We start from the raw sequence: 20,593 nt of genomic DNA, 5'->3' as shown, positions 1-20,593 counted from the left end.
CTTTTAAATTTTAACCCTGGAGTGAGTGAGACATTTCTCTCACTCTCTCGTGTGTTTTGACCTGATTTGGAGTATGTGTTTCCACTGTTTTTGGCATCTGGCAAGCTCCATAGGCATCTACATTTGTATGGTGACAGACAGCACTTTCAGTGCAGTGTCACAGAGAAATCCTTTATATTTCTCTTAAGGTTAAAATACATTTTCTGTGTGTGCTACAGTTTCCAAGAACAATGAAGTGAAATTGACTTTACTTACCTTTGCTCTTTGTAGGTCCAGCACACCCCATCTTATGTGGAGTGCTGGGGGGTTACCTAGTAGTCCCTTATCCTACATTCTCATGTAACATTTGATATGTTACCCTCACTACTTTAAATGGCTGGTGGCAGTGGTTTAGTTTTCCTACTAATGTGCTTTTCTATCACAGTCTGAATCCTCAGCTGCAGTAGAGCACCCATGGGTGGCCATTTCATCAAAATGGCCCCAGGCTTCTTTTTTTTGACATTTTCTGTTTTTGAGGTCTTTCTTGGGTTTTAATTTGTGCGTTGAGTCATGTTATAGCTCTTTGTTCATTTTGCCTTTGGCGGGCTTCAGCCCTGAAGGCCGCCTATGGCTTAGTGTGTCTGGAAAGGCAGGATGTGAGGGAGGTTACCGGAAATCCCCTGTCCTTTGTCTCTAAGAGTGCCTGAATGCAACCAGTCCTGTTAGGCTGGCTGGCTGTCCTCCCTGCTGTGTGATTGACAACCTAGGCTGTGCATGAATGTGAGAAACCTGCTTAAAAGTCGAGGGTTTTGGGACTAGAGGCAGAGTCGACCACTGGGAGAAACACCCAACAAAGAAACTGAACGAAGCTTGCTGCATCCACCTGGACCTTTGAATTGCCCGGTGAAGCCCTGCTGCTGTGCTGAAACTCCTTTTTCAATTCGACAGAGAAGCTCCGGAAGGGACAACTTCTTCCCTTGGGTTAGTGGGACCAACTAACCCCAACACAGATTCCACTGGACCAATTTCCCTGACTGGCTGTACTTCTTCGCTGCTGCAAGAACCGAGTGCCAGGGGTTGAGAAATCCGTAGTCGAGTGCAACATCTGAAATCTGTCCAGAAGCTCCAGGAGTCTCCTAAGGACCCTCCAGAAGCAGGACGACCAGAGTTCGAGTCCCCTCGACAGAGTGCAGGACCCAAGGAGTAAAGGAAGCCCAACCGGTATCTGAGATCCGTGACACAGCTGTTTACTAAGCACTGAAACTGCAAAGTGCTGCTGAACTGAAACGAGCCCATAGCTGCGGACAACCTCTGAACTACCACAGCAGGAGCCCTCCAGATGTCCTCCCTCTTGTCCCCACGACTGAGGCTCAGGAATATGAGGTCTGCACCGCTGTAGCAAGACAGAATCCAGCTGGACAACTCTTCTTAAAACCAGAGGTACCGTTTAGACATGGGGTACTTACCTCACTGTCTTTTAGCTGTGCTTTTCTCAGTTGGGAATCACATTAGCTTACTTTTAGAGTTGATTCCAACTCTCTTTGCACATGCTTAACAGCTTGTGACCCTACAAGTGATTTCCACAATCTCTCTAACTTTGTGCAAGACTTTTTATCTAAGAGGTGCCTCAACTCCATAGGCATTTACAAATTGACTTTGGCTGTCCTGGCTCCCTGCAGACACCTGTAGCCCATTAACTTTGATATTGTTTGTCCCTCATAGGTGGTAAACTGGTTTAGACTGTTATTGTTGGGAAAGGCTTGTCTAGATTTAATTGGAAGATGTAAGTGTCCTCATATATGCTGAGAACCTGTTTAACCTTTTCCCTTCCTGAAACCTATCCTTTCTGCAACCTCAGAATCTGCCAAGTAGGGATGGAATATAAGACTTTTACCATCAAAGACGCTATCATCCCAGTGATGCTGCATGTCAAACCTCTCGGGATGATGGTGGAAGCCTCTGTGGGATCTGAGGTACAGGTAGGCTACCTGTAGAAAAATAACGCTTATTATTGCGCCTCTTGAGAGCGATAAGACCCTACATTAACAAAGCTAACGCCATGACAATCGCTAGAGCTATCATTTTGTCGCGTCTCGACTGCGGCAACGCACTACTGCTAGGTGCCACAAAAAGGGAAATGCAAAAGTGCCAAGTCATACAAAATGATGCAGTCGCATAGTCAATAATATTAAAAACAGAGAACATGTATCAACAGGGAGAAGAGGACTCCATTGGCTAAGAGTGGAGGACAGAGTTAACTTTAAAGCTATGACAATAATCCACAGATGCTTATATGGTGAGGCCCAAGCTATTTTAAAACACATTTCTCCTTTTATAGACCCGGAAGATGTTTAAGATCAGCCGACAGGGGCACCTTGAATCTACCCTGTGCCAAGTGTGCTCCTGGGCAAGGAAAATCCTTCCCGGTGAAAGCAGTAATTTACTGGAACAATATGCTGATGGTTTTACGGCAAGAAGTGAACTACCAGAGGTTCAGGAAATTGCTCAAAACTTTTTTGTTCCGATTAATAGAGCCGACTCTCCCGCTAGCATCCAATCATAGTTTTCAGAGAAGAGTACTATGTGCATTTGAACTTTCTTGGTATCCCCGCGCCCTGATGCCTGCGGGCTACCGGCACGTTACAAGCAGACACATAACATAACATAACATAAATGCCATTACTGTCGTCGTGATTGAAATCACCTCACGGAGTAGGAATTGTGTATGAAGCATATCCAAAGATTACCCACTAACTTGTTCTGATGCTGAAAATTATTTATTCAAGTATATTTACATTGTTACAAAAATTGCCTTTTTAAAGAATGCTTATTTAAAACTGGATGCTAAGCAAATAAAGTATTATTTATAACTGAACCTTGAGTGTAAGTGTTACTTGGTTATTTGTATTGACGAATTCCATTGCTACAGCTCTACAGCTCACTTTTATCACTCTTGAGATAGGCCTGGATACTCAGTCACACTACCAACTTGTGTAGGACAGACCTATACCAAAAGGTGACTTATTTAATACCAAGCAGATAGGTGTTGTGTGGTCTCACCTAGTGTGACCACACCAATTCTTTCCTAACAAGGAGCAGGGGAGAGAACCAGTGACAGAGAGAAATAGGAGCATAGGATGGGAATAGGATGGGAATAAAGGGAGAGGGGAGTAAGAAAATTGCCATATGGGAAATAAATGGGTGGTGAATAAAAGACAGAGAGGGAGGTGAAATGTGGGAGTTGGAGGTAAGCAGTATTTTGATGACACAAGCAAAATTGCCAATTATGCCTCCCCCTCCTGCCCCAACAACCCCCTTTCAATTCACCTGTAAACAATTAAGAGATAAAACTCTGGGAGAAAATACCCTTGTTCCAGTAGCTTTCTTTAAGAACTTTAAAATGTAAAAAATATTAGGGAGAATGTCCCTTCATCATAAAAAATGCAATCGCTCCCTCTCACTTCTATATGCACTGCTCAATACCTTTATCAGAGGTCCTTGGTGGAATCAGAATCATGCTACAAATAGGGGCTTCCTGTTCCCATAGTTACTGCAATGCCATCCTCAAGTTTATCAAAATGACAACTCCCAATGTGCCCTCTGGCAGTACCATCACAGGCATGGGGCATAATCCGACAGAGAGAATCCCCTAACTAAATTTGTCCTAACAGCTTTGGGCAACCATTGAGTTTCGGCAAAGATGGCTTGGGAAAGGGAGAGAACACAATGCATTCAGGAGGGCCTGATATCAAATATGGCCACAGAATTCCCCCAACTTCAGAGGCCCAAGCAGAGACTTCAGAGGTTGGGCAGACTCCCACACAGCTGTGGAGGGTGCCTCATCCTCCCCTGAGGTGGTCAGGAGCATGGCTCATCCAGACTTGGAAACCAATATTCAGCTCGGCAAGGTTGCCACAAGCAAGGCAGCTTACTCTTGCAGGGGTATAGGTGGAATCCAACGATTATCAGGGAGCTACACCTTTAGTGAGATTTATAAATTGTATCCCTAGCCAATGGAATTCCAGTTCCAGTAAATCCAATATGATGGCTGAGTGGTTTCCTGGAAGACACCTCCACCATCTTAGTGCAGCTGTTACATGTTGGCGCAGAAGTACCATCTTCTGTGTGGTGGGTTCATATCAGCACACCTGATATAGATTTTGTTGCGGGTGCGTAGCATTAGGAAAGACATATTATATCAAAAAGGGGTTCTGTGAGCCTTATTGTGTTCTACATAGATTCCATTGTAATCATGCCTGAATTGGAGGCTGTCCGGGTTCTCATAAAAAGACCAATTAACCTGCAGGATACATTACAGCCTCAACAGGAAGGGATATTATTCCTGGTCCTTGTTACATTGCTTCTGTTATCTTCTCTGGGGGTTGCATAGCATTCTGAAAACATGAGGTACTGAATACTGCAAAATACAAATGTTGTTCAATCCTTCAAACTAAGGTCCAATTACTGGGACATTTATCTCTGGCGGTGTTACACTGCAAGGGGCCTGAAGGCCAGATCAGAGTGTGACCTCTAAGAAACTCCCCCCATTCACTTACCCAAAGAGTGAGGGAGTCCAGGAGCGGGTGGAATCTCCTGCCGCCTGGGCATTGTTCCAGAGTGTCTCCTTTGGAGTACTTAGCGGTCTCTGCAGGGTTTCTTCAAGCCTCTGTCTCAACCGCGAGACCTCATCCTGTAGGGCATGGATGGCCTTGCTGCATTGTAAGAATGAAAAAAGAGAAGTATGTGGGTTAAATAGGGATCTGGTCAAGGGGAAAAGTGGGAATGTGAGAGAAATATAAAAAGTATATAAAAAGAGAAAAAGGAAGGAAAAGTTAAGAAAGAGTGGAAACCGTGAAAGATACATACATCCCAGAGAGAGAAAGGCATGTGGAACAAATGGCACAGAGGAGGAGAGGAATAGGTCAAAAAAAGCAACAGAACCACCCAAGCACCATGAGCAAGGACAATGCCCAGAACCAGAGGCACAGATCCTTGGTTGTAAAAGATGATGCTTTTAGTATTCACTCAACCCTGGCAGCCATGTTTGTCAGATATGGAATGTGCTTGTATTCTGTCTACTGATATTGAAGAAAGTCAAGCCAAGAGGCTGCCTCAGCACTGCTAACGCTTTCCAGGCAGAAAACACCCCATGTGTTACCTTATGTGATTAAAGGCACAAGACTTCTGTGCATGCTGGGCTGGACAATACTGCACTCACTCAAATGGCGCTTCTGATGTGAAAGGCTTCATTTAATAATGGACCATCTAGAATTCACCAAAAACAATAACATTGTGACCACACCGCCATAGGCACTAATACATCCGTAGCCATCCCTATGAAATAAAACATGCTTCCCACAATGCCTCGACTGAACGGTACACCATATAGGACTCTGTGTTGCCCTTCAGGTGGTAAATTCAGGCAAGCATGCAAAACTCAATTTCAACTCCCTATATACTTCAGCTTTGGATGCTAAATAAAGACTGACGTGACAAGGGGTTGTAAGGAAGGCATGGTATCAAACAGTAAGACAGACACAAGTGATCACAGTTCAAGGGTGTTTATTGAACTTCAAATGGGTTTGAAAAATGTCTATCTAAACCTAAATCTAAAGATGGGAGCAAGCTATGATCATCAAATAATAATAACACAGCCCTAGTGTTGCCTTGTCAAAATAAAAGGGCCTATACTAATAAACCTATTGCCAATCCTTTCTTCTAAATACAAATATTGTGGGAACCAATGTTCTGCAAAAGAAAAGTGTTCAAGAAATTGTATGTCAGGATAATCACACCGTTGGCTTCCCTTCCCCATGTTTTCAGCACGGGGCACGGCGGCACACTCGAGCTTGGTGCACACTCTGGCTTCTGTGGCATGAGGGTGCAGTACAAAACTTCAACATCACGGCCATCTGTGCCAAGGTCTCTTTGCCATTCAAAGTCTCTGTTCCAGAGGGCCTGATGCAATATGACAAACAACAAAGTTCCTTTCTCCTTAGGGTTTCACACGTACAAATTCTCTGGTTATTTTCTGTTCATCCGGGTGCCCCTCTTCTGGGCTCAGACCCACCTTTTTAGGATTTCACACATACACATTCATGGGTGATTTTCTCTTCACCGCGGATCCCCCTCCATCGGGCTCAGGCCCACTTTAAAATAAAGCTTTCAATTGATCTCCCTCTGCCGGGCTTGGACCAACTTGATCAACTTTGCCACAAATGTTCTTTACTGTATCAACATCGAAGACTTTCGACTATGAGTGGGGTTTTGCTTGACTCGCCGCAGGACCACTTCGATTCAGAATTCTCTACAACGCTTTCACTTTTCAGCTAGATACCTTAGAGGGACCTTCTATCGAGCACCCATATGATGCCGAACCACTCTGTCAAAGGTATTGTATCTTCGTTTCAAAGTTCAATCACTCATCAGCAGTTCAACTTCACTTGCATCTTTCATCACGCGTATTTCAAACCATGTTCATTCCAGCAATCACCATACAATGTTGCCACTTACAACCTTGGCTTCAACACAGACTGGTCTTGTAGCGATCTCCCCAACTCACGAGTTGTGTTGATTTCACGGATGCTGCTTTGTTCTTGGAGCCAAGGACAGTACCACAGCAGGTAATTTTCCCCGCCTTGATTCTGGATGCTGGGAGAGCCCTGGGTATCTCTGACACAGAATGCAGGATTCCTCCGCCTATTTTCCTGGTCTTACGATTTCCAATCTGGAGGGCTCATGAAAGCAACGGTTCCTTGACGAAAAGGTCAAGGGAACTTCCCTCCTTGCAATCCCCTTCTGTTTCGCCATCTTTCTCCTCTTGTTAAACTGTCATCTTGGAACTTCTGTTTCCTTGTGTGCTTTGCCTTGCTCAGAGTGTGCTCTCGTGCTCCGCCTTTTATCCATGTGGGGAAGCTTAATGGAAGTCAGGTGTGTGTGATGGTCAGTAATTGCCTGACCTTGTCTGACCATTGTATTGGGAAACGTCAGGTATACGGTTCAGGTGTTAGTCTGTTTTCTCTCATAGCCGGCTGTCCGTGAGAACGTTTTTGTGATGTAAAGTGGGTTGCGGGCTGTGGGGGGTTGGACTTCCTAATTATCCTACTTGGAAGGATGGGGTAAAGGTGTTATAAGGAGGGGGATACCGCGTCTCACCATCCGGTGTCCCACTCCCACTCCCCGAAGACCCCCCCATCCAGGTGATCCTCCCGCACTGGTCTGCCCCCACCTGGATGACAGATCGCCGGGCACTACAGGGTGAGACACCTTCTGGTTTCTCACAGGGTGGAATGGAAACAAGACTAGAAGCCTGTGAGGGGATGGGACTACCACTATTTGGCACATCTCTGATTGAATGGCACCAGAGAAGGTACCATAAGCTCAGAGGCCATTAGTAGGCTTGAAGAGGATGGGGTTTTTAGAATATCAGACAACCAGAGCGCTGTGTAGATCATTGCCTGGCTAGAGGGGTACATGCTTGTCCCCTAAGGGATCCTAGGAATAAAGACGTTGGCACCAGGGTAATAAAGCATACTAATACATGTATAGTGTGTGTTTAGTTATTTATGTGTGACCTGTGTTTGTTTTGGACTAAACTATCGAGCCCAATAAAGGGCTGGATGGAATGTTTAAAAAGAAGAAAGGAACAATAGAATAAAGCTCCCCTGTCTGTAAATGGGCTGGGCAGGGGAGAGAAAATAATCCAAAGGGGAGAGAGACTTACCCGGGGTTGGAGGGTCTCTGCCTTGAACGCCCCCCGCCCCACCCAGGAGCAGCAAGACTTTGAAAAGAAAGAAAAGGACTCTATGTGAGCATCAGAACTGTGTATTTAGCAACCAAACGTTTAATGTATTCAGTAACTTACTTAAATGTGTGAAAACCTTTCTTAAACCTGTGAGACAGAAGCTAGAGGGAGTGTGAGTGCTAACAACTCGGCATTTGCTGTACAGAATTGAAGCGTGCGAACCGAGACAGTGGGCCTCATTCCGAGTTTGGAGGTAACCACGCCGCTATTTGTGGCATGGCTGCCTCCAAAATCGTTCCGATTCCGCCCTGGTGAATGGAGCAATTACCGGTCCATTCCAAGGTTGGCGGGACCGGTAATTCCTCATTCACCAGGGCCCTTCCCCATTCCCATTTGAGCCCTGCTAATAACGGTACCATAAATTACGGTACCGTTATTAGCTCTAAAGTCCCTTTGCGGGTCGGAAGGACCCGCAAAGGGAACTCGTAGTAGGGCGGTAAGCATTTATCGGAACCGGTCTCGTTACCGGTGACCGTTAACCCTTACCGCCCTACTTGTAATGAGGCCCAGTTAATGGAAAAGACCTTGCTGCGCATGACGCCTTGATGTGTATTAACGCCTGAACTCTCTTTGCAGTTCGGAGGGAGCATGAGAGGGTGCGCGGGTAACATTACATGAACACACATTGCATTTTGGAAGGATGAATGGATATTCAAAGTGGTGCGCAGTGTTAGTTGGATTCGCTTGATGTTGCATGTCTTCCCAAGTTAAAGTCTCTTAGCTGAAGCAAAGACTAGAACAGGTATGGTAGGAAGTTCAGGCTGTAATAGCAGAAATTAGTAGGCATATTCAGTTCAAGTATTAATCCTATTATATGACCTTTTGTCGATTCCAGCTAGAGCGGTCAGAAGGTAGGAGGAGGGTCAGTAGCTGGCAGAATTGTTCTTTTATTATGTCATCCACCTCCCCTTTCCCTTCTTGAGACCTAGGGTGCAACTGTGGATAGGTTAATTGTATGTGGGTTCTTAGGGAGGATGTTATGGAACAGGCAACTCCCACATGATTGGACGACTTGGACCTGACAAGATGAAAGGCCCATGTTGACGTCCTGCCTGAGTTGACATGGAGTGGGGCGAGGGATTTCCATGGGTTCTCTGGAAAGGTTGTTACAGGAAATGAGGGAAGAGTTAAGTGCTTCTTGGAAAAAAATGCAGGAACTCTGTGAGTGGGTAGAATGTTTGAGTGTTAGGGTTGGGGAAATACCCAGACAACCCGATGGAGTGGAAGCAGCATTAAGGGAGAATTTAGAACCCCCTGAGCCAGTAACGCAAATTGGAATCAGTAAAAGGCGTGTTAGGGAAGACATTGACAAAGGTCATTGTTCATCTACAGGAGTGCATCATTACACTATACCTTTGGCTCCTCCAGAGCATTTTGGAAGGGATCCCAGGAAGTTTAAAAAAAATGTGACTCAATGTGAGTTTATGTAGACCAGAAGTCTTCCCTTCAGCGGCTGATAAGGTGGCTTTTGTCTTATCTCATCTAACAGGGGATGCGACTGCTTGGTCTATTCCATTGGTCTCTCAGATGGGTGTAGTTTTACAAGATTTTATTCAGTTTAAATCTGAATTCAGTAAAATGTTCCATCGAATGTTAGTAGCTCAGAGCGCAGATGGTGAGTTATTGGAGCTGAAGCAGGGGTCTAGGGTTGTACATAACTCAGTTTCAAGCGTTAGTTTTAGAGTGTGCATGGCCTGAAGAGAAGAGAGCTTCATTATTTTATCAATGGTTGAGGAAGGAGTTAAAGGACCCTTTGGCTGTGGTGGACAAACCAAACTCTTGTGAGGAATGGACTACTTTTGTGTTGCAGTTGGACATTAGACAAGGAGAAAGGAGGACCAAATGAAGACAGGGAATTTCAGAAGGCAGACCTTGGGTAAGAACAGAGAGACCAAGGGGAATATGTGTTTATAAGGAGAATAGACCAGTAAGTGTATTGACCAAAGCTCGGGAGCCACTAACTAAAGAGGAAAAGTAAAACAGAAGAAAGAATAATTTATGTTTATATTGTGGGTCTACTTCAGCAACTGCCGCAGTACTCCAAAAAGGTTTCAACCTTCTCTGGGACGATTGCAACAGGTCGCAAAAACACCATTCAAGCAGAAGTTCCTCACATTACCCTCAATGTATCCTTGTTTTGGGGTGGAAAGTTAAGATGTGGGGGTCATTGTGTAATTCATTCGGGAGCCACTGGGAATTTTTGGGGTTGGGGGTTTGAAAGGTCTTTGGGACTTCCAATGTGAAATAAGAGTAAGGAGAGTGGCAGAGAAAGAACAGGGGAGGTTGTAGATGGGACCGAGTTGTCGTCAGGACTAATTTCTCATGAAATAGAAGTTTTAGGAGTGGTGACTGAAGGCTTTCACTGGGAAGAAATAGTTTTTGAATTCAATGATGCACCTCAACTAAAAAATGATTTTAGGAATGCCTTGGCTGACTTTGCATAATCCAAGTATCCACAGGGGAAGACTCACATTTGAATTTAAGTCCGGAATTTGGCAAGAGATATGCTTGCAGAAAAGAACACTGGAATCAGATGTAAAGGATCCTCAACAGAGATGTGGTTTGCGCCTAGCAGTGTGGGTATCAATAGAACACTCGATTGGTAGTGCGGTCAGAGAACTACCTGAATGCTATAAAGATTTTTGAGAGATTTTTGACAAAAAGGAGACAAAATTGCTCATCGTCCATACAATTGCAAAATAGAATTGTAACCTGGAGCCCCTATTCGATGCAGTCGAACTTATGCTTTAACGGAAAAGGAAAATTAATACTTGGAGGAAAAGATAAATTACAGAGCCTTGAACAGGGTGACAGTGAAGAATAGGTATCCCATACCTTTGATTTCATGTTGAATAGAATTCAGGATGTCACCAATTTCACATAGTTTGATCTAAGAGGAGCATACCATATGATTCGGATTCGGGAAGGAGATGAATGGAAAACAGCATTCTGGACCAAATTTGGTTAATTTGAAAACCTGCTCATGCTGTTTGGATTATGTAACGCCCGGTGGCTTTCCAATTCTTCTTAAATTAAGTGCTTAGGGAGGTTTCAGATGTATTTCTGGTGGTTTACATCAACGACATATGGTTTTTTCTCAGATTTAATACAACGTCAACAACATGTAAATTGTTCTGCAGAAGTGTTGCGATCATCATCTTTATGCCAAATTGGGAAAGAGTCCGTTCCACGCTAAGGAGGTGGAATTTTTGGAGTTTGTAATCTCTCCTATAGGTGTGGAGATGGACTTGAAAAAGGTTAGGGTAATTCGAGATTGGCCATCACTTTCAAGAGTAAAGGATTTAGAGAGTTTTGGGGGATTTTCCAATTTCTAGCGAAGGTTTATCCAAGAGTTTTCTCTCTTAGTCAACCCCATGACTAGGCTTTTGAAGAAGAGAGTAAGGTTTGAGTGGATGGCAGAGGCAGATGGAATGCTTCAACGCTTAAAGGAACATTTTACTACTGGACCGATACTTCTACATCCGAATACAGGTCAACCATTTTTCGTAGAGGCAAATCCTTCAATTGTTGCCATGGGAGCCATGTTGTCTCAGCCACACCCGTCAACCAGTCAACTGCATCCTGTGGCTTTTTACTCCAAGAAATTTTCAGCTGCAGAACAGAATTATACAAATCTGGAGCATTGGCTTCTTGCCATTATATCTGCCTTTCAGCCATGGAAACATTATTTACTGGGAGCAAAACATATCACGCTGCTTACTGACCACAGGAATTTTATGTTTCCCTGATCAGTGAACACCTTGACACTGCAACAATTGCGTTGGTGCTTATTTTTTGCTGAATTAAAATTTGTGATTACCTTCAAACCAGGGTGATTGAATGGTAAGGCAGACGCTTTATCTCAATGCCAATCTGGTAGTGAAAGGTTACGTCATGATCAGTCAGAAACGCTGATTCCTGCAAGGAACCTTATGGTGGGAAGCATAGAGATTCCAAAATAACTTTACGGATTGAAATTTGTAAAGAAATCTCTCCCGAACAGATGCAAAATTGGTTTGGAAGAGATACTACCAGACAAATTAAAGAGGGTCTTCCTTTGCTAGATTCAAGATAACCTCTTCCCACGGCCAGACTGAGAGAGGAAGATTTAAAGGAATATCATGAGTCACCACTAGGAGGGCATCCTGGTTATAGGAAGACTTTAGACCTAGTGAGGTGATATATTTAGTGGGAGCATATGCGTACAGATATTTTTAACCTTGTAAAAAATTGTGAAATGTTTGCCTGCTCCAAATTTGAGAATAGAAGACAGGCAGTTCTATTGACACCATGTTCCATTCCTTCCAGACCATAGTACACAGTGTCTATGGATTTCAGAGTAGATCTCCTATTTGACAAGGGTGCTTCTGCTATTCTAATAGTGGTGGATATGTTAACTAAAGCTGGGCATTTCATTCCAATCAAAGGCCAGGTTACATCTGTTAATTTAGAACAAGCATTTATTCAAAATGTGGCACGTTTGCATGGTCTTCCTACAGAGATAATGTCAGACAGCGGTACACAGTTTGTCTCCAAATTTTGGAATGCCTTCTGTAAGGCTTCGGGAATAGAAATCAATTCGGCCACTTTTTATCTCCCAGAAACTAATGGGCAAATGAAAAGGGTAAATCAGGAGCTGGAGAAATATCTTCACTGTTATTTATGAGCAGGGGGCAGTTGGGTAGGATTGATCTTGTTGGCAGAGATTTGTTAAAATACTTCTGCTATTGATTCTATTTCAATATCCCCTTTCTTCTGTAATCGAGGTTATCATCCCAGAATTCTTCGTGACATGGACTTGGTGGAAATACAGGTTCCGGATGTAGGAACGAGGCTTGAATCCACGGAAGAGAGCTTGCAAAGGGTGGCAAAGTCATTGTAGCAGAGTAAAATAAATGACAAGAAATGTGCAGATAGTGCTTAATGTCAAGCTCCAAACTATCAAGCTGGTGATTTAGTGTGGCTTGCCAATAAGAATATAAGACTGAAAGGGAAGAATAAATTCAGTGACCGATTCATTGGTCCTTTTGTCATAGTAAAGGTTATAGGCTCTGTAACCGTTAAACTGGAGCTTCCCCCTAGTTAAGATACAGCTGACATTTCATCAGAGTCTGCTAAAACCCTGTCAGGAGGGGATGAGGTCGGAAAGTTACCTGCTCCTATAAATAGGTGCAGGCCATCTTACATTCCAGGTTTTTTCGGAATAGATTGCAATATCTCAGACTAAAAGGGGTATGGCCCGGAGGAGCGGTCAATGTAATTTGCAACTGATGTTCATGCACATCGTTTGGTGAGTTTCAACCGAAGGGATCCAGACAAGCCAGGTCTTAGAAGAGAGGCTTGCAGGGGGAGAGCAGAGCATTAAGTGGGAAAATGGGGAGTTAGAGACTGTCTGGAGTGATGAATGATGTATGATGTCATAAGCAGTATTTTCCTTAACTGTAGCCTTCACGCGAATCAGGGAATCCCTTTACAAGATAATGAAGGAGGTTTTAGGCAGTGATTGGCTCAAGAGTTCTCAAATGGATGAATGTGGAATGTTGGAGAACATTCTTAGCTGCTTTTCATACTAAGACCTTGAGAAAGCAGGTCATAGTTTTTGGTACTGGCTGAGGAAGGCCAGCCAGTTTAGGGCAAGAATAAAAAGTAAATCGATTTCCTGCAAGAGAAGTGCTGGAGAGAAATGGTGGGAGATTGTGTTACTTATTTCTAACGTTGGCGACAAGACTTTGAAAAAGAAAAAAAAGGACTCTAAGTGAGCATTAGAACTGTGTATTTAGCAACCAAAAGTTTAATGTAATTGGTAACTTAAGTGTTTGAAAACCTTTCTTAAATCTGTGAGACAGAAGCTAGAGGGAGCGCAAGTGCTAACAGCTCAGCATTGTTAGCGCACACCTTCGCAAAACAAATGATGCTCGTCGTGGTCCAGAATTGATGCATGCGATACCGAGACAATTAAAGGAAAGAACCTCGCTGCACAAGATGTGGTAACATGTACAAACATCTGAACTCTCTTCGCAGTTCGGAAGGAGCGTGAAAGTGCCCGTGGGTAACATTACATGAACTCACATTGATTTTCGGAAGGAGCGTGAGAGTGCGTGCGGATAAATGGATATTCAAAGTGATGCACAGTGTTAGTCAGATTCACTTGATTTTGCGTGAAGCTTCCTTCCACAGCGGGTAATACAGATGCTCAAGCAGTGACTTGTAAAAGTTAAAGTCGAAGACTATTTCTTTGAATCTTGAAATGAAAGTAGATGGTCGGTAAGGATGAGCAACAGAGTATTGGCCACTTCCTGAACAGAATATAACAACTGACATTATCCAAGGGGGCCCAAGCTGATTATGTCAAGGGCAGCTTGGCCACCACAGGGTCGGGCCAGAATGGAAAGACCTAGAGGACTCCAGGGCCCAGGCAGTATGCCAGGTGCTGCTTGGGCCACAGAAGAATGGCCCGGCCCGTACCATGTGTGTGGGGAGGCCCAGGTTAGGATGCTTGGCCATGCCCCCTATGGCCCGCCTGATGGCATGTGAGGTGGCCCTTCAGAAAAGTCCTTCCAGCCATCGTACACTAGGCACAGCCCGGAAGGTGAAGAGCGGAGAGCAGCAGAGCCAGCACTACCCAGTAGGGTGGATTGGTAAAGATTATTTCCCGGGTTGGCCTCGCCAGCAAACCCGGGTGAAGAGGAGGAGGATGTCCCAGGCTGCTCCATTGAGTGACCTGGGTTACGGAAAGCCCCTGGACGCCCAGTTGAGTAGCCTGGGTGAAGACATAGGTCCGTTCCCTGTCTCTAAAGGCGCATTGCTGAGAGGGTGGGCCTGAAGAAGGCCACATCAGTGATCCCAGGTGGCATTCCCTGTTATCATGGGGATGCCACCTGACTCTACAATTGCTGCAGGTGTGGCAGTGATCATGGCGGCTTCCCCATGACACCATGGATGCCGCCTGATTCCAAGATGGCAGCGCAGGCCATGAAGTGATGGGAGCGGCCACCACTCTAACGGGGTTACCCCGAAGATTCCAAAACCTGGAACGGGTGCAGCAGTGAATGTGGAGGGGTCCCCAGCCAACAGAGCCCACCCATAACATCGTAAAAGGCCGCAGTAGCAGCAGTGAGTGCGGGTGGGTGTGGGTTTGTGGGCCCCCCTGCCAGTGGTGCCCACCCTGAAGATGCCTAAAGGGCCACAGGGTGCTTGTGGCTATGGGCGTACTCCCGCAGGGGGCAGCACAGGACTTTTACAGTACGTGGGCTGGGTGGTGAGTGCGGGTAGCCCCATGTGGTGGACAGGGCCACCCTGAAGAAAAAAGAGGGGCCAGACCCCAGCCATCATCCGTAGGGGATAGGCCCAAGCCAGCCACCACCCAGCCTTGTCACCAGGATCAGCCAAAACCAGCCAGCCTGACACCAGCCCTACACTTCAGCCCTGCACCAGCCAGCAGAGAGCCAGTGCTTCAAAGGACAGACCACAAAGGTACTGTGAAGGGGGTGACTGGCTGCAGCAGTCATCCCATTGTGACATAGGGCCTCATTACGAATCAGGCGTTAAGGGGTTAACGGCGCCGTAAACGGCGCTGACCCTTAACGCCTGATTCCGAGGTCCCTTTGCGCCATGGTGAGTTTAACGCCTGCTTTTTGCAGGCGTTAAAATCCATGGCGCTAAGGGACCATGGTGCTAATTACGCCACCGTAATTTACGGTGGCGTAATTAGTGCCTTCCCCACTCCCATTATGCCCTATGGGGCAAAAATGGGAATGGGGAAGGGTAAAATGGGAAATGGGGATTTACCGCCCCACTCGCCTTGGAATGGGGCGGTAAATCCGCCATCCACCATGGTGTAAACGTAGTTTACACCATGGTGGTAAGGGTACGACCCAGGTGGTAACTTACCGCCTGGGTCGTAATGAGGCCGATAGTGTTTTATGTGTGTTAAATGTTGTATGTAAATATATATGTATGTGCAGTTGTATGTATATATTTATTAAGTGTTAAGTAGCATGTGACGTGGGGGAAGCGTAGAGTTTGGGGTATGTGTTAAAGGGAATGCTAAGTAGGGTTGAGAGTTAAGTAGGGGTAGGATATTAAGGGCCTCATTACAACTCAGGTGGTAAGGGGTTTACGGCGCCGTAAACAGCGCCGACCCTTACCGCCTGAGTACGAGGTCCCTTAGCGCCATGGCGGATTTAACACCTGCTTTTAGCAGGTGTTAAAATCCATGGCGCTAAGGGACCATGGAGTTAATTACGCCACCGTAATTTACGGTGGCGTAATTAACGCCTTCCCCACTCCCATTATGCCCTATGGGGCAAAAATGGGAATGGGGAAGGGTAAATGGGGATTGGGGACTTATCGCCCCGCAAAACTCGGAATGGGGCGGTAAGTCCGCCAACCACCATGGCGTAAACATAGTTTACGCCATGGTGGTAAAGTCACGGCCCAGGCGGTAACTTACCACCTGGGTCGTAATGAGGCCCTAAGTGTTTAAGAGAATGCTAATTAGATAACGGGGTAGCAGAGAGTCCCCTGGTGTGAGGTCTTGGGATAGGGTGGCGACCTGCTTGAGGCCGCCTAGGAGATGGGACCACCCACAGAGGCCATCATCTAGCCTTACCCTCCATGTGGGTGGTACTTGAGTTGGGTTGTGTTGCATCAGGCTCACCCTAATGGTCCCTGTGACCCCTCCAGGGAAGGGTGAGTTGTCATAGCAGGTCCCCAGACAGTTGGTGCCTTTACCAGGAGGTCCCCATTGCGATCCCTATAAAATTCACTCTGGTATCTGTGTCTCTTAGTGATCTTAAAACTCAGGGTGTAGCCCATCTCCTGTTATCAGCAATGTTATTTTGAGGTGCAGCGCCCCCTCTATATTCAGGGGCGCCTGGGGTCCTCATATGGACTGGTTCTGGTTCGGGGTGAGAGGTGCGTGCTCTTGCTTAAACCACGGTGGTGAAACAGGGCTACACCTGTCTAGTGCATGCATATCTCTTCTCCCGGCTCAAAACGTCCCAAACACGAGGACCTCCACTCACTGAAACACAAACACCATTTGTACCCACAATCAGGACTTCAGTCGTTCCAGCTGACTGGATGGTCGGCCTTAACTGGTGGTATAGCTCATAATCTCTGTACCTTCCTGTTGTTACCCCTAGTCAGCGTTAACTGGAAGTGGCTTTGTCCCTGCCTGCTTCACTCCCCCAGAGCCTCTGGCCCCTCTCACCCAAAAAACAATGCCCCATTTCCTTGTCAAGGTCACTCCTCTTCTCAACCTGGGTTCAATGATCTGGGAGGCTCCCCATCTTCAGTGGGGATAGTCCATATGTTGTGCTCGCTGCCTGCAATGCTCCTTGGATGTGTCCTGGTCTGCCTCCACCCCCACCCCCCCCATCTCCCACGATTAATATCACGAGCTGCCTCTGTTCTATGCCAATTGCCCATGATATTACTAGCTATAGCCCCCTTATTCGGGGCCTTTGGTGGCTGGCAATGGCACCAGAGTCATATTAAGGGTCCTCCCTCCACTGACTAAAGCCACTTTTCTCAGTGGTTACGGTAGGTTATGTGGTGTCCTGCTTTACAAGCAATGTTGGAGTGTGTGATATATATATATATATATACAGAGATTGAAGGTTTCAGCTTTGAGAGTTGGTGGATCAGTGAGTGACAGATGACTGACCTGTCACCAGGGTTATCTAGGAGTAATGTCACCTGTTGTAATTTGGGCTCCCTGAGGGCATTGCTGGGCATTTCTCCTACTTTATAATCCCCTCCCTTTCTACCTACCTGAGTTCTGCCTCATTCCTGGTTCTACCTTTTCCCTTAGGATACTTCAGGTTTCGTGGTCCTGCTGCTCCTGAGAGAAGGCGGGAGCCATGCATGCCCCTTTTCTATGAAAATCCGATGTCCACCCTCTGCCAAGACCCTACCTGCTCAATAATCCACCTGGCCAAGAGAGGTTGGAGGTCTCTCTTCACCCGGAGGACCTACCAAGCGCCTGGAAAGAAACATGGCTTCATCAGCCGGAAAGAGCAACTTGCAACCCTTGAATTACAAGAACAAATTCTAGAATGTAAGACCATCATAATATAGTGTGTGTCTCAGATAGTGACAGCAATAGAGAGGGAGCTGCCACTGGCTTGAGGGGCTGTTTGGCGGATATCGGTGAATAGATGAACAATAACTGGCTGAAACTGAATGGAGACAAGACAAAAATCCTGGTGATTGGACCACCGACGCCACGGTCACTCTGATCCCCCTAGTTTTGGACACCCTCTTTGGGCACTCTCCCAACCACAGCTGATTCCGTTAAAAACCTGGGAATTAAATTCACCTCCTCCCTTTCTTCTGAGCTTAAAATTAGTGCTAAGTGTAGTGCAGGCCATTTTGAACTTAAAATACTTAAAGAGTCTCAGGCAGTGGCAGGAACATCTAGGAATGTGAGGCCCAGTACTGCATGCAGTCTCAGGGAGTGCCAGAAGCAAAGAAGCCAGGGAATGGGAGGTCGTATCACGCAGGGATTTTCAAACAGTTGCAAAATCAGAGGAATTACAAGATCTAATCTTATCCTGCAGGGGCTATCAGACAGTGCCAAAAGCACAGAAACCTGGGAGTGTGAGGTCTTCTCCTGCGGCGAGTGTCAGACAGTCTGATCAAGAGAGAACCCCAAACGCAACCCCAGTATCAAGGGTATTTATAAAACAATCAAAAGTGAAAAGTGTGAACCACATATCTATATGTATAAACTTGTCAAAGACGGTCATTGTATACGTTGCTGTGTCATGAAATATCAGCACACATGATCAATCAAAATAGCTGACTAGTTTATTGTAAAGTTAGAAGTATCAAAGAAATGTCAGCTTTCAACATTGGGCTAAACCGGCTCTGTTGTGCATACATGTTCATTCTATGACAAGACTGGAGGCGAGTATTATGCTTCAACTTCTTTAATTTACTACTCTTCAGCAGTTTCAACAAACTCATAAAACCATAACAAAAACACTGAATACAGTCTGAACAGACTTTTCTTTCTTTGAACTACAATCCCCATAGTCTCTGTAGTCCACCTCTGTCCATGCTCAGCTATGACCACTTCCTGTCCCTGAGCTCCTCCTCTTCTTTTACTGCTCTTCAAGCAGATAAGAACATTTCTGTTTATCCTCCTACTGAATGCGGAAATGTAATAGTTTCAGCATGTAGAGTTAGGATAGAGTGATTAAACATATCTCATCTGCAGGCGCAGGGACTTTAGCGCAAGGATGCATATTGATTTTATTGCTCTTCGGAGCTTTGATCTCTAACCCATTGATGGGAGGTGCGTGGCATTCATTGACAGCAAGCGACTTTACGTTTTAGCCCGCAGCGAGAGTTTGTTTGTGCAAGCGTGTTTCCTCCTCGACACGGCCGCCCTGTGCCGTATTCACGGCACCCCAGGGGTGGATTGCCCGTGATCGAGGAGGTTTGTGGCAGCTCCGTGGAGCCGAACGGAGGTAGAGACCCCAGCCCCTCTGCCGCGGATGCGAGGCAGCGGAGTCTTCGAGCGCCAGATTGCAGCCCCCTCCCTCGGGGAGGCGGAGCCAGCAGCGCTCTAGTACGCTGTGGGCCTGCGGCCCCCACCTTTGCAGGGGCGGGGCCGGATCGCGTGTTTGGTTCCACATTCGCAGTTATTCCTGCGACGAGGAGCGGAGCACAAGCAAGAATCCGGGCCCGGTGGTGAATTACCAAGAAGCTACGCGGTAGCAATTAAGTTATATTGGATCGAATTCCGAGCGTAGAAGCTCGAGGCAGTACACGCGCTTAGGAGCGCAGATAATAGCAGCGGACAGCTGTGGAAGGAACTGCAGCCTTGCGTAGCGAGCAAAGCTTTTGGCTGAGTTTGCACACAGCGCTCCTCACAGGCAGTGAGGACAATTCGAAGAACGCCCATACCAGGCTCATGTAGGTACTGTTCCAAGTCTGGGCAGCCACATCATATATATAAAAAGAAAAGAACAAAATAATAATAAATAATATAAAAGAAAAGGATTTAGCGATTGAAAAATCCAAAGCACCTATAGTGAAAGAGCGTGCAGTGACACCCTCACAGGTACATCAGGCACACAGCACACTCCCATAATGTCGGATTTTGAGTGGAGTGAAGAGGAGCAGCCGTCAGACCTTGCTGCCAGCTTCAAGTAGGTGCTGGGGAGTTCACTTATAGATGCAGTGGCTCTAGGGGTTAAACCCCTACAAGATAGGCTGGAGTCCCTAGAGGCTATGCTAAACCAGCCCATAGACAATGCCGGACGGAAAGAGCGCACGCCCACAGAACCCTTTGAATCAGGGTCAATGGGGAGTACTAAGGCCCGAAAGAGGAAAGCCCCTCTCGACCCCCAGGGCCCTTCGGATGGGGCAAAAGATAAGGCCCTGGAGGTCATCAACGCTTTTGCAAAGCTCCGTGAAGCATATTTGCGACGTCAGACTGTGCCAGACCTCACGACCCCCACTCCAGGGGAGGAAGGAGATGGAGAAGAGAATGCAGGCTCGGAAGAGGAGCTGGAAGAAGGTGAACCTCACTCTCAAGATGAAGAGGAATCAAGGGAGGAGGAGGAGATCAAACCCAGTGGAGCAAAAGAGAATCTGCAAAGAGAAGCACCTCGAGGAGGCGGAGGATGATATGTTTGATCCGGACAGCATCCGGAATCCGAGATCCTCAGACTGGCAGCCCTCGCAGAGAGTGGGGCAGTATATGACCAAGAGGTTAAGAAAAGCTCTGGACAAAGAGGTTCGTCAGAGACTTCGAGCGGAATGCCCGAGACCGGAACTCCCAGGGAAAGTGGC

The 20,593-nt window shown here is 46.3% G+C and overlaps 1 protein-coding gene across 4 annotated transcripts in view; it reads right to left on the bottom strand.

Annotated features, from left to right (window-relative positions):
* Positions 1 to 20,593, bottom strand: part of AKNA (AT-hook transcription factor) — a 442,732-nt gene that overhangs the window by 58,351 nt on the left and 363,788 nt on the right. For all 4 annotated transcript variants that reach the window (XM_069609684.1, XM_069609685.1, XM_069609686.1 and 1 more), the window contains exon 17: positions 4,536 to 4,691. In XM_069609684.1, the coding sequence (XP_069465785.1) occupies positions 4,536 to 4,691 (156 nt within the window). The remainder of the gene's footprint in view (positions 1 to 4,535; positions 4,692 to 20,593) is intronic.

This window comes from Ambystoma mexicanum, chromosome 8 (genome assembly GCF_040938575.1).
Source record: "Ambystoma mexicanum isolate Mex_15411 chromosome 8, UKY_AmexF1_1, whole genome shotgun sequence".
NCBI classification, from domain to species: Eukaryota; Metazoa; Chordata; class Amphibia; order Caudata; family Ambystomatidae; genus Ambystoma; species Ambystoma mexicanum.
The sequence above is the reverse complement of the archived record's forward strand: the minus strand, read 5'-3'. Positions and strand labels throughout refer to the sequence as shown.